The sequence below is a fragment of the Phalaenopsis equestris genome, unplaced genomic scaffold (assembly GCF_001263595.1).
Source record: "Phalaenopsis equestris unplaced genomic scaffold, ASM126359v1 Scaffold000754, whole genome shotgun sequence".
NCBI lineage: Eukaryota > Viridiplantae > Streptophyta > Magnoliopsida > Asparagales > Orchidaceae > Phalaenopsis > Phalaenopsis equestris.
Window position 1 is genome coordinate 194,886 of NW_018165194.1, and position 14,150 is coordinate 209,035.

The window sequence follows — 14,150 nt, forward strand, 5'->3', positions numbered from 1 at the left end:
CAGGAATGCATGAACATCTTGAGCCTTCGCATTCTCCACCCCACCACGTTGTTCCATCTCATCCTTCCATGCGTCTGCCATCTCCTTAGCTCTCGCTTTCACAGTCCTGGTCACCAGTAACCTCTCAGTCCCCAACTCTGGATCCGCTAACCCAGACACCAAGCCCTCCAGCAGCAACACACAGACCCAACCAAAATCTCCCGACGGAGACTTCACAGCCCGACGATCGACAGGAAAAACCCTAGCAATTGCGTCCATAACAAACTTTGCAGGATCTATGGCCTCCTTAAATGCAAGGGGCAACTCCTTGCGTAGGAGATCTGACTCCTTCCTACTAGAGACAATAAGGTCAAAGAAAGCGTCGGAGTCCATCTTGGCGCACATGGCGCGGAGGCGGGCTGGGAGGTCGGCAGCGTCAGCAGAGGAAAGGCCGGATAAAGAAGCAGCACAAAGTTCTTCAACACGAGCAATGGCCAGGTCAACGGAGCCGTCAATGGATTCCTCTCGGCGGTGGAGGCAGGCAAGTTTGCGCTGGGTGTGGAAGTCGAGGGAACGGCGCTTAGAGCAAAGTGATTCGGACCTGAGCTCTAGGCTTCGCTCAAAAGAAGAGTAGTGGTCGGAGAGCTCCTTCCAGAGAGCAGTGCAGCTGGAGATCAGCTCCCTTTGCCTCTCCAGCTCCGCAAAGCCCGCCTCCACTGCCGACGAGTTCGGCATGGTCGAAGCAGCCGACGCCATCGCCGTCGACGCGACCGCCGGAAAATTCCCGGCACCAAACCCTAACCCTAGCAAGCGGGTAAAGAGGAACGCGATCCAGTAGAACAGCAAGCTGGATCGGGCAGAGAAAAAGTGGTAGGCGGGGGCGGGGAAATTGTACAGGTCGTAGGACGGGATAGTGGGGGCACGTGTCTGTTGCCGGCTGTAAAAAAAAATGGTCCATTGCTGTATTTGATGATCTTAGATCCTACTCGCACTCAACCGATAAGATTTAAAATTGCACGATTTTTTTGGTGGCTGAATCGATAAACATCTTGCAGTAAAAGCATCCTGACCGTCCATTTAGGAATAGTTATGAAATCTGTTATGTGCTGAGGATTGAATGAGAGCAGCGTGAAAATGCCGTTGGTTGACTGGCCTTGGTAGATTGTGGAATGTGGTCACCGCCAGTGAGCTGATCGGAACAACTCTTCAACGAAGAAATACGGGCTCGAACTACTCTATTCAAGTCTGATGTTTAGTTTAAAAATATGATGATATAGATAATAATTATTTTTTTGTTTAACACAAAAGCATGAAAATTTTAATAGATTTTTATCACGTAGAATCGAGTTCATCCATCAAAGAAATTGAATTATGATCGCTTTCTGGAGTGATTGAATCAAAATTGATATATTAAAATGGTTAAATTAAGCCCACCAACTAAAATGATTAACTCACGCTCTTCTGCTGAATAAACTTGCTGTCATCTTTATTGAGAGGATGACATAAACATATCTTTGTTGAGACATCAATATAATAAAGAGGTCATGATCAACCAAAACATTTGTCAATCCCTTATTTAAAGGAGTTGCACCGATAATGAGATTCAGGACTCGTTTGGGACGGTTTTTTTGTGCGGCACGATGTCCCCTGGCGAATCTTGTCGGTTTGAGGCGACATTTTCATCGCGGCGACCCTGAAGCGCAGCGGAACGCGGGCCGCGGGATCTTTCGCGTGGTTTGCTTTTACTGCGAGCTTTTACATGTCGCAATTCCTCTCCAGCCCTTCCCGCCGTGATTCGTCTCCCCCAACTTCAGTGATCGCTATAGTCTTCCCCTATCTGCATTCATGGAGATAAGATCGGAGCCCTCCTTCAATGTCAGCATACAACAATCCCTATCGTCTTCCTCATTTCCCTCGGCACAGAGCGCTTCCATGAAGTTCAGTGATTCTCAGGTTTCTCATGGCTTCAACGTGAATGTAGAGGAAAGGGGGGTAAAGCACAAAAGAAGGCGGCCGAGAAAGTGTGCTGTGGATGATGAAACGCCATTGCAGGGTGCTGGTCCTTCTGGATTCACTGGCTTATCTTCTACACATCGATTGGAGACAAATAAGAAGAAGAAGAATATGGGTCAGGGGAAGAAAAATTAGATGAAAGCTTTGGGTATTGTTCTTCAATCTTTAATAGTCTGAATGTGGAAAATGTATTTTTTTTTGTTTGTAATTTTTGTTATTTTGTGTTTGAATTTGGTCTTGTTTTAGTAAATACTTTTTTTTAACCTTTGTTTTTTGCAAGAATAACCCAGTAGATTTTGAATTGAATGGTATCTATGTGAATTATGGGGGGCATAATTCTTTGATGAGTCCCTCATTTGTTCCTTCTCATAGAGCTATATTGTTAGAAGAGAAGTATTTGTTACATTTTCTATAAACTCGATCGGATGTGTCATCGGAGATCATGTCATTCGCCAATCAGGGACCTCATGTTTTAATTTGGATATGATTTTCATGAACTGTGGTTTTTTTCTTCTCTTTTATCGTTTTCGGTACTCGCTGTTAAGTTGGTTGTGCATCAGAATTTTTGAATTGTTTATAAGTGAAATTCTTCTTCAGAAATATCAAAAATGTCACTGTCACAGTTCTGTTTTAAATTATTTTACAAAACAGGGGTAACATAGTTATTTTTCCAGAAACTGTTGTCCCACACCTGTTTTCACACAGTTGCACCAAACAGACAGCAAGCTTCCCCGCAGCAGTTTTCTGGGGCAGCGCAGCTGCACCTGAAAAGCTGAGAAGCTGCAGTTGCGCCAAACCGAGCCTTAGTCTCATCGTCTAGGTATTGGGGATTGTTGTCGTATTGACAATATCTAAAATTAGTCGATAATACCTTATATTTACGATATTGACCGTCTATCAAGGCATCACATGAAAGTTAGCAATGCAAACCTTGATGTATTACTATGTCAATTTAATAGTCATTTGATCTCATGTATAAAAAGACCAATGAGAGGGAAGAGAATGGTCATTTTTCCTCTTTAGTTCTCCTTGATGAATGCTTTGAATACATGTCAGAAATGTGAACATTGATGAGGTTATAGTATGATCGTACTGAACATCTAGTTCAAATTCACTGTATGAAGTTCAATACCAATAATCGAGTTAAATCCCCCACGGTATATGTCTAACTTCACGTCTTCAGGTGTCACGTACATTTGATTCACGTGCTTCGCGTATAACCATCAGAACCAACTTTATGAAAAGTAAATGGGTTGTGATGCCACATGCACGAACTCTTCAACACTAGCAAAAAACTCATCAGCTAATTATTTCTTTATAGATATATTCTATTATACATCCATGATATAACGCTTCTAATATCCATCTGTACCATAGATATAGCTCTATAGATAAGTACAACATCATTTTGTCATACTGAGTGCCATATTATTCATTTAAATTCTAGCCCAATTTCACACATATATGAAACTTTAGACTATAATTTACACATCCTACCAGAAACCTTAGACCATCTACACATCATACCTGAATCCCAAAGCCCACAAATCCAAAGAATCAACCAATTAACCCATTAACACCCAAACTAACCCATCAACCCACAGACCTATTAAATTACCACACAATTATTTCACCCTTAATCCCCCTTAACCCAAACAAAAACCTTTTCCAAAAAAAAAAAAAAAAACTCAAAAATCAAGACCAGCCTGACTCCACTCTAAACTTACATAGCAAAAATTTCTTATGTATTTACATATCTCGCACTAAATTTTCATATTTACATGCAAAATACATATTTATATACATAACACTAATTTTATGTATTTACATATCTTACATCAAAATTTTCAGATTTACATACATAACACAAATTTCTTACATATTTACATTTCTCACACCTAAATTTTCATATTTATATATTTGCATACATGATGCTAATCTAATGTATTCACAAATGTCAAGCATAAACAAATAATTTACACACATTTTGGATCTTATGTAAAATCATCAGATGTAAAATTACATAGCATAAAATTCTTATGCATTTACATATCTCAAACCTAAACTTTTATATTTAAGCACATATCACTATAAAGTTATATAAAACCATGAAATCCATGTATATTGCATATCTAACAAAGGAATACGAAAAAACTTGAGCAAAACCCATATATTTTCTTTTTAGTTTCACAACATCTCTTTCGAGAAATTAGAGATCCTAAAAACTATAATACCTACATCAATAATGTGTTTGGACTGATCTTAAGGAGATCTAATGGCTTTTATAGAAAAGTATGAAGGAGGCAGACCCACTACTAGAAGATCGTGGGTCCCAGTTGACTGAATAAGCAAAGCTATATGAGCCAAACTAACTAGGCTAAAACTGTCTGAGCCACAAGGCGAATAAAAAGACTATCAGATTATCCCAACACGAGTCATCTGACCGGAGTTAATACAAGAGAGTGTCCAAGCTAACCGCGATATGAAAGTCAGCTTGATGCGATATTCTATTCCCTAATAGAGTCGATCCTATAGGATCCACTTCCACAGAGTATCTATGACTATCCTATTGAGACCCCAAAGTGTCCTCAATAGAGATTGAAGATAGTCAACCATGGTGTCTCAGCCTACCAAACTAAATTAACTAAACTCAGTCTAATGAACCGACCTTATCGCCCTGAAGTCAACTAAGCTCAGACGCCAAGCCAGAAAACAACCAAACGATAAGCCCACACTTGAAAAATATATAAAATATCCCAATACACATCATTTCCAAATAGAGTTAAAAATGTAATATCACAATTATACAACCCACTCTATAAACAGGGGAAACATATTATGAAGAATAAACACTATTGAACACTATTCATCATTGTTTATCTCTCTTTATTTCTCTTCTTATTTATGCTCTATTTATTGGATGTGATTCACGAACAATCTCAACTTCAACACGTAAGATCTCTTGCATCAAATCATTACTTCAATATAAATTTGTGTTCATTGTTGGATAATATGATGTCCTGTAAATGACTTAGATGATTTATTATTTTCCTCATCAATCTCATTCACTTGGTGCATCCATGAGGCACATCCTTTAACCTCAATATTAATTTATTGTAATTAGGCAGACAAAGTTTTGTTAAAAATGTGCCCAAAAATTCCATGCTTAGATTGAATCAAACTTAAACACAATTGATTAGATTATAACATAAACATAATTAAACTTAACACCATACATGGGTCTCATTCCTCATAGTTCATCAATTCTAATGAGGACTTTGGATCCCTACCATTTCCTTAGAATATAATTGTAGCATGCCACTCTTAGAATAAAGAAATTAAAAAAAAAAAAGAGTAATAAATAAGTTGAACTATTTTCACAAAGGATCATTCATGTTTGGAATTGTATCATATAAGGTGTTTTAAGTTAAATTTTTATCGATTCACCAAAATAAATCTCAATGTGACATTAATTTTTGTTTCAATTTTCTCATGTGAATATAATATTTTTTTCTATCAATAATGATATTTTAGGTTCATAATAAACACTTTGATAGTTTGAATATGTCCTTGAAAGTTTACATATATCCAATGTCACGAGAAAATATTACGTCCAAAAGTCTTGAATGTGTTGTCAACAGCTCTACCGAACGCACGATGTAGTGCGATACAGGTTCTCGTCCGCATATCCGGACGACGAATACAATATTTTCTTCATAGTCACACACGAGACTCCAAGTTCATCCCTGAGATAAACTCTTAAGGTATACTTCGAGTCGCTATCAAGTTATTGATCATTCTCCTAAAAATCATAATATACTTAGCTCAAACCCAGCCGATGACGATCAAAGATGAGCTGAATGACTATCAAGATCGTGTTCCCTAAAACGAAACAACTCATTTGCTTAATTTTTAAATTATGATAAAGATTTACAATAATAAATTATGATAATCTCGTGCTTTCATTGTAGTAAGTTGAATTGATATAAGAAATTGTTTTATGAAGATCTCATATGAAGTTTTGTGATACAATTTTTAGTAGGAGATTACATACATATCACTTACTTCTTTCAAGTTAATCATTTTTACTACTCTGTTAAATTTTGTTGACGGTATCATTACATGGAGGCAGAAGCTTGTGAAGGCAGGTGGAACATTAGCGTAGGAGTGGAAGCTCATGAAGGCGGGCAATGAGATTGCTTCGATGAGATAACTACATACATGGACTTCCAAAACTCCCATCTTTTGGGATCGCGACACACAAACACTCAAGCTTCACCTATGTCCCACCCGCCTTCACGAGCCCTAGTTTCTGAATTTCGATCTCCTCGTCTACCTTTAACGGGGAATGGTAGAGATGGTTGGCAAAAAAGAACTAAGTGATATGAATGTAATATTAAAGATTCAAGTATTACATACATAAATTAATAAGAACTGAATGTTATGCATGTAAATCTAGGGCTGTCAAAAAAGGTTGTATTTCGCCAATAGTTTGTGTTCGATTTTTCATTAAACAAGCCAGCCAAAACAAAATAATTTTTTTTAGCTCGATCTATATTCATTTGACTCATTTTGATTTGAAATAATTAAATGATTAAATAATATTATTTATTTATATAATTTTTATATGTATTAAAAATTGCCAAATATTATTATTTTTAAGGGAACAATTTTAGTATTATAGCCAAAAATAATATAAGTTTAGCTGTTAGAAATGTAAATGAATCGAATAGAGGGCGTTATGTATGTAAATTTCTCTAAAATACAGCACTCAGGTTCCAGTACCTTTTTCGGAATTACATATGCAAATACATAACAGTTGTGGTATATATGTAACCTTCTCTCCGTTGTTTATGTAAATACATAAAACTTGAGTGTTACATGCGTAAATGGCCCCACAAGACCTTCGGGCTAACCTCATTCTCTTTAATGTTTAGTCACACATCGTCGGTGTTGGAAGAAACTCGGCTTAGAAACTCTATTTAAAAGCTAGAAATTAATAAAAAAATATAATTTTATTCTTCCTGCTATTAAGCAGTAAGAATATTTTCAGATTTCTCTTATTTTGAGAAATAGTTAAAAATAAAAAATTCATTATTTAAGATGTCCATTTCTTTCCAAAATATTTAATAAGAACTAATTTAAACAAATTCAAATTTAAATTAAATTGAATGAGGACATGGCCATTAATAAACTATTTTGAGCTCGAGTTTATTTTAAACACAATAAATTTCAGGCAATTACAAATATATTCTGAGTTTAGTCAGTTACATTCGGACAACGGACGGAGCGGAGAAGAGAAAAAAATCACCTCCGATGTATCGTATTTGTCTCGACCCAGATTATGTCCGAATACCGAATGTAATGTTTCGTGCATGCAAATCCCCTATTCTTGGGAAATATTTGCGTACGTGTTACGCACGCAGAGCTGTGTGGGTAATAACTCCGCAATAACCATCACTTCGTGATTATTAAAGGGTTATTGAGATGTTATTGATGTATTAATTTTAATAACTTGTAACAGTAATAATTTTTTTAATCATTTTCATGAGTACTATTTAGATGTTATTTGTAAGTAATTAAGAAAATTATCCACGGACAAATATTTCCCCGGTTCTTTTGATACACCTAAAATCTCTCATTACCCGGCGTTCAACAGTCCACGGATTGTTAACTGTGCTCTCTCTCCGTCTCTCCCATTCTTGTTGGCCGATGCTGCACAGCCGAGGAGCGTGACAGGATTGACTCGGCCAGGCAAATTTCAAAAAAGACCTAACCCTCCTCTTAAAACCCAAACGGGGACTCCCGAAATCCCTTCCCTCGCTTATGCAGAGATCCCCTCTCGCGTCTTCCTCGCGCGACAATTTTTCTCTTCTCATTCCGGAGTGTGCTATATCTTATGCTCAATCCATTCCGATTGCCTTGCTCTTCCACGAAGTAAGCGTCTTCTTCTAAATTCTGGTTGCGGAATCCTTTTTTTTTTTTTTTTTTGAGTTGTTCTGCGTTCTTCTTTGGATCTAGGGTTTGTTGCACTGTTACTAATCTCGCAGCGGTGATATGGAGCCTTGATTAGGGCGCTGCGTTACTTTACTTGTTTGTGGATTCTGGCGATTTGCAATGGGGAGGGATGGGGAGTACTCCGAGGGGGCTAAGGTTTATGAGTCGAAGAAAGAGAAGAAGCGGCGACTATTGATGAACAACGACTCTGAGTCGGAGGATATCGTGATCACTCCGCGAGTGGAGATCTTTCAGGCTGGGAATGGTGTGACTAGTGGGAGGCGGAACACAGTGCCAGAGAAGGGCGGTAGTAGACAGAAGGGTTTGATGAGAGGAGATGTGGTGAAGAGGAAGTTGGGTGGTGAGGGAAGTACAGGAAATTTTGTGGAGGCGAGGTCTGATGGGAGTGTGAAGATTATTGTTGCTCAGCCTGTCGGTGAGGATCTAAGATTGGATTCTGTGGATTCTGTGAATTCTGCGGGAAAGCAAATAGATACAGCTGAGGGGATCGGCAAGAGCTTGGAACCACTGAAGCTTAGTAATAACATTACGGACAGTGCCAAGGAAAAGGTCTTGGAGTCAAAGTACTACAGGAAGAGGAGTGCGGGGACAGGTGATGATGAATTTAGCAGGAAGAGAACAAAAACAGAAAATATGGACTCAGTTGACAACCAAACTGAGAAGTCCGCAGAAGACAATAAAATTACGGGCAGCAGCAAGGGTGGTATTCAGGTTTCCAATCTGTCTGTCCCTGGAGCCAAACATACGGAAGAGGACTGCTCAAGTGAGGGAAAGTTACAGCAGAGTTCAAGAACTGAGGCAGATGCTGTTAGGCGGCCAGGACGACCTTGTAAGAGAGAATCCCGAAATGTGAAGGATGCCAGATCATCTGATGTTGCCATAAAAAAGGTGGTGAGTGATGGTGAAAGTTCACGGCACAGCTATATTAGGAGGCAGGGTAAAAGCGGTGTTTTAAGTGTTTTAAAAGGCAGTGAAAAGTTCGTTGGCTCTGAAAATGCTAATGCTGAGTTTAAGGGGCAAAAAATTGCAATGAGATTGAGATCTTCAGGCAGTAACAGATTCATTGAATCAAACCATCAGCGACAGGGAGAAGTTCACAAGAAATCAATCTCCAATGTCAAGCCGCTTAAGGGCGCAGGAAAAGTTTCTTCAGAAAATACAAGCAAATCAAATGATTCTAATGTAAATCAGGAAAATATATCTCAAAATAAAGGATCAAAGAATGCGGATTTGTTTCATGGCAATAAATCTGGCCTGGTGGCCATTAATAAGAAAAATGACAATGTGTCAGATGAAAGTCGTAGTGCAGTTAAAAATAAACTCCGGGAACAGATAAAAAGCATTCTTTTTGGTGCTGGCTGGACAATTGAGTTTAGGCCTAGGAGGGGTAGAAACTATGAAGACTCCGTCTATGTTTCACCTCGCGGTACAGGTTATTGGTCAATCACCAAAGCTTATGCCGTATACTTAAGTCAAAGTAAAAGCGCCCCTGATAACAAGGAAGATTCTGAAAAAGAAACTAAAGCTCCTGCTGGAAATGATGGTGACTCCAAAGAAAGAAATTCTACATTTGCTGTTATACCCCCAGAGGTCTTACACATGCTTAAAAGGAATGTGGTTAATAAAAGAAGGCGTAAAATGGAAATGGAAGATATTAAACATAAGGTTGGAGGCGGCAAGAGAAAAAAAAAGGCCAAGGAAAACACCAAATTAAAATACTCTAAAGATAAAAGAAATAGGGATGTTGTAGGAGGAATGAGATCCATAAAGAGGAAAGTAACAGTAAGAAATAGCAAAAGAAGGGGTTGTGCTCTTTTGGTTCGGGGCCTTAACCAAGATGAAGGATCAGAAAAAGGTGATCATGCTCCATATGTTTGGAAAAGAACAATTCTTTCATGGATGATTGATTTGGGAGTAGTACCGGCCTATGGAAAAGTGAAGTACATGAACAAGAGGATGGCAAAGCCATTGCTGGATGGACGGATTACAAGAGATGGGATTCAGTGCAGCTGCTGTAGTAAAATTTTTACTGTATCAAAGTTTGAGATTCATGCTGGCAGTAAGCTGCATAGGCCATATGAGAATATATGTATGGAGGTATCTGGTATATCTCTTTTGCAGTGCCAAATAAATGCGTGGGAAAAGCAGGAGGAGTCCACAAGTTGCATATTTTATGATGTAGACACTGAAGGGGATGATCCAAATGATGATACATGCGGCATCTGTGGAGACGGTGGTAATCTGATCTGCTGTGATAGCTGTCCTTCAACTTTCCATCTGTCCTGTTTAGGCATAGAGGTAAATTGAGATCTTTCCTTTTTTTGGCGCATTTACATACATAGCACACAATTCGAATGTATTTACATATCCTCCACCTAGACTTTCACTTTTTACACATATAACACTCAAATCTTCAATATCACATAAAAAATAACTCTATTGCCACTTTTTAAAAGTGAAATATACCTTTCCATGCATTATTTTAAAGCACCAAAGTGCTATATAAGTAAATATGAAAGCTTAGATGCGAGATATGTAAATACATGTGAATTTTGGGCTACATAACTGACACAGGCGTCTCATGCTTCTGGATCGGATGCGAGACTCTTGCAACCGAAGCGGTCTTTCGCCTGCATGATTAAAATGAACCGGTCTAGGTCTTTCTTTGCGGTGGAGTGCTGGCCGGTTCCTCGGCCCACACATAGTTATTCTATTATTATAAATTTACTTTCGTGGGAGTCTAGGGTTTGTTTTGTTATATGTTTGTTCAGGACAACCCCCAACGACTCTGTTATTCCATCTAGGGCTGTATCCAAGGTTTGAGTGGTTCTCTAGCTGCATTTCTCTCCCGAGATGGTGATCATCCTTCCCTCAACCCTACAACATCTTTCCCTCATCGCCCCCATCATCTTCTCTGTTGCAGATGGCCCAATACAGCTGCTATTGCTGTCTTTCCTGCAGTTTTCTGCCTTTCAGCCGCCAAAATTGCCTTCCCTCTCCTCACCTTGCTGTCACCACTGTTCCAACCAACCCGCATCGCTGCCACCCAAAAATCCCATTGCCTTGCTATTTTACTGCTATCCGGCCATCCTACATTGTCGCCGCCCCCCAGAAGCCCTTTTGCCTTGCCATTTTACTGCTGTCTGGCCATCCTACGTCGTCGCCGCCTCCTAGAAACCACTTGGCCTGTCTGTTTTATCGCTGCCCTGCCATCTTACCTACTTGCTGCCTCCCATGATAGCAAGCACCTGTTGTTTCCCTGCTGTCACAGCCCCTCTGCTCCTTTTCTCTCTCTCCACCACCTTTCCAGGCCCCTAAGGACCCTCAACATAACCCTAGATTCACCCTAGAAGCGCATCATGTGTCGTGTTTGTTGTTACTTCTTATTTCCGTTTATTTGGTTGTAATTCCATATTTGAATTCAGCAATAATTGATTTTTTCTATTATTATTTGGTTAACTCCGGCATCAGTATGTATATTGTCCCCCTTTTTTTTTGGGCTTTATGATTCAAAGTAGAAAGTCCTCATTTTGGACCCCCGATGCATATGGGGATTTCATGCTGGACAATTTCCATGGCTCATGTCACTAGTCCTTTGCTTTAGCTTTTGCATTACATGGACACTGCTGAGGTGCTCTAGACTGAACCAAGCTCTTTTAGGTTTTGTTACTTTTGTTCCTCTCCTGTCTCACTTGATCTCTTGTTTTGTTATGGTACTCTCCATTGGTAGACTTATTGCTTTCATGGTGGTTGTGTCTGGATTTGGTCATGTTCTATCCAAATTATTGGTGTACCTGTGTTGATTTTTTTTTTCTATCTTTTTATTATCTGGCCTTTTTCACTTCAAGGGTTTTTTTTTTTTTTACCACAGATGCTCCCCACCGGAGATTGGCACTGTGCCAATTGTTCTTGCAAATTTTGTGGTGCGGTGCATGATTCTGTATCTCAAGTTGAGGATGCATCTAATGTTTTATTTACTTGCTCACAATGTGCACGAAAATGTAAGTGTTTCTGCAGCCCTGACCAGAATAGTACTATTTGTTACATTATTTCATTAGTAGTTTACAAGTCACCCGTGACACTTTTTTGGCTGCTAATTTTATGTAGTTCACAAGGATTGTGTTCCAGAGGACGACGCCCTAACGCTCTTTCTACTGCTCCCAAAAGCTCCGGCAATGTGTTTTGTGGGCGAAATTGTAGAAAGGTAACACTATCATCTTTAGACTTTTGAGGAATCCAAAACTTTATTTTCACGTCAGTGGGATTTGGTTTCATGTCTCGTTATTCGTTACAAACTCATTCACTTTAGATTCTTTACTTCGTGTGTTTTTCCTGTAAACAAATTCATGGTAGGGTAAGATATACGAAGTTTGAGCCCTTGCTCAATTTTGCATCTATCACCTATTTTCTAATAGATTGAGTCTTAGATTCGCTTTTTAACTTTTAATAGATTAAGCTTTGGTCTGTTTGTTGACTTTGATAAGATTTTGACTATCACACTTCTTACATTCATTGCTTTCATCTCATGTATGCATCTTGGTAAGGAGTTAATTTTATTGTGATGTTTTTTCAGGTAGATTTAGTCCACCTCAGACTTTAAATTGAAGAATGAGTCTTACCATACTATCGTTTCTGTAGGTGTTCAGGAAGTTGCAGAAGCTTACTGGTGTCAGGAATGAGTTGGAGGCAGGATTTTACTGGAGCATGGTTAGGCGGTTTGAAGACCCTTCCAAACCTCTATCTAGAATGGCTCAAGCAGTAGAAAGCAACTCTAAGATTGCTGTTGCCTACGCTGTTATGGATGAGTGCTTTGTACCTATAACTGATCAGAGAAGTGGTATTAATCTGATTCACAATGTTGTGTATAACTGCGGGTAAGCATTTGTTCTTGTTTCATTTTGCCTCCAAACATTATTACTCTTCTGCAAAATATATACTGAAACTTATAGGAATTTTGATGTACATACTATTTTATCATCTTATATTAAACCTGTATGTTCTTCTATTCTTATTCACACAAGTATCTCTGGCACTTTGTCGTTGCAAAAGAAAACTGTTTATGCCTAAATTTGTTCTACCTTTCTTTTTGCCTACTGCAGTCTGTATTATGCCCTATTTGAGCTAATTAATTTTGGGGACTGGTACCGGAACTGGTTAGGAATGTAGGACGATGTCAGAAGGCGGTGGTGGCGTCGACCGGGTGGTAGGGTGAGATGGGAGATGTCGGGGTTTGTTTGGGTTGTTGTGATGCTGTTTGGTTGGTTGTGGGTGGGTAGGACAACAAGTGGTGGAGGTGTAGGTTGGTGGGCAGCTAGGAGAGAGGTAAGAAAAGCAATTGGTGGGAAGAAGCAACCAGAATTGGAAGTTTGGAACACCACCTTGGAGCAAGATACAGCCGAAGCACCCTCTATCGTCGGATATAACCCTAACAAGTGGGAAAATACTCCACACAAATTAGAAGGCAACTCTATTAGAACTGCCTCCTGCACACAGGGGACATCTATTTATAGTCATCTACCTTTACACAAAAGGAAAGGGTTGGAAAAGACAAGAATCTAGAAAAAAAAAACACTTAGAAGAAGTCATGCGCGTGATCGCGGGCTCTCACAATGTATCGCGGTTCTGGACCGCAGGATCGCGGCTCGCGCTCTTTCCCGAGGAATTGCGAGCTCCCGCTTCGGGGCGCATACAACCCCCACGTTAGTCTCCTGAGGTTAGGGAAACTTTGACCTCGTTTGTCAAAGCTCTAGGCTCTTTAGAGTATGGTGTTAAGTCGGTGACGTTGAACGTAGCTGAAATGTTGTAGTCTCTAGGCAAGTTGATCTTATAAGCGTTGTCGTTCAGCTTCTGAAGTACTCTAAAGGGTCTGTTTTCTCTCGACTTAAGCTTCCCAAACTATCATGCTGGAAATCTCTCCTTTTTCAACCGGGTTTATACGAGGTCACCTTTCTGAAATGTTACTTCATTCATGGATTTATTTGTCTGTGCGTGGTATTTTTGATTATGCTTAGCAATTTCCTTACCAACTTGTTCGTGAGGTTTCTGAATCTCCTGAACTCATTCTGTGGCATCCTTGCTGATTTATGAACATGGTAGGAGTGGCACCAATTCAAGTGGCGTTAGTGGATGCACTCGTACAA

At 39.4% G+C, this 14,150-nt stretch overlaps 2 protein-coding genes across 2 annotated transcripts in view; one reads left to right on the forward strand and one right to left on the reverse strand.

The window, feature by feature from the left end:
- LOC110030711 (FRIGIDA-like protein 4b) overlaps positions 1-818 on the reverse strand; it is a gene marked incomplete at its 3' end in the record, with an annotated part of 4,273 nt that extends 3,455 nt beyond the window's left edge. The window contains 1 exon segment of the mRNA XM_020733583.1: positions 1-818. This exon segment is cut by the window's left edge and continues 12 nt beyond it. Within this exon segment, the coding sequence (XP_020589242.1) occupies positions 1-735 (735 nt within the window). The 5' untranslated portion in view covers positions 736-818.
- Positions 819-7,626: 6,808 nt separating this feature from the next.
- Positions 7,627-14,150, forward strand: part of LOC110030718 — a 30,070-nt gene continuing 23,546 nt past the window's right edge. Inside the window, 5 exon segments of the mRNA XM_020733600.1 lie at positions 7,627-7,929; positions 8,014-10,308; positions 11,882-12,017; positions 12,126-12,214; positions 12,649-12,884. Of these exon segments, the coding sequence (XP_020589259.1) occupies positions 8,110-10,308; positions 11,882-12,017; positions 12,126-12,214; positions 12,649-12,884 (2,660 nt within the window). The 5' untranslated portion in view covers positions 7,627-7,929; positions 8,014-8,109.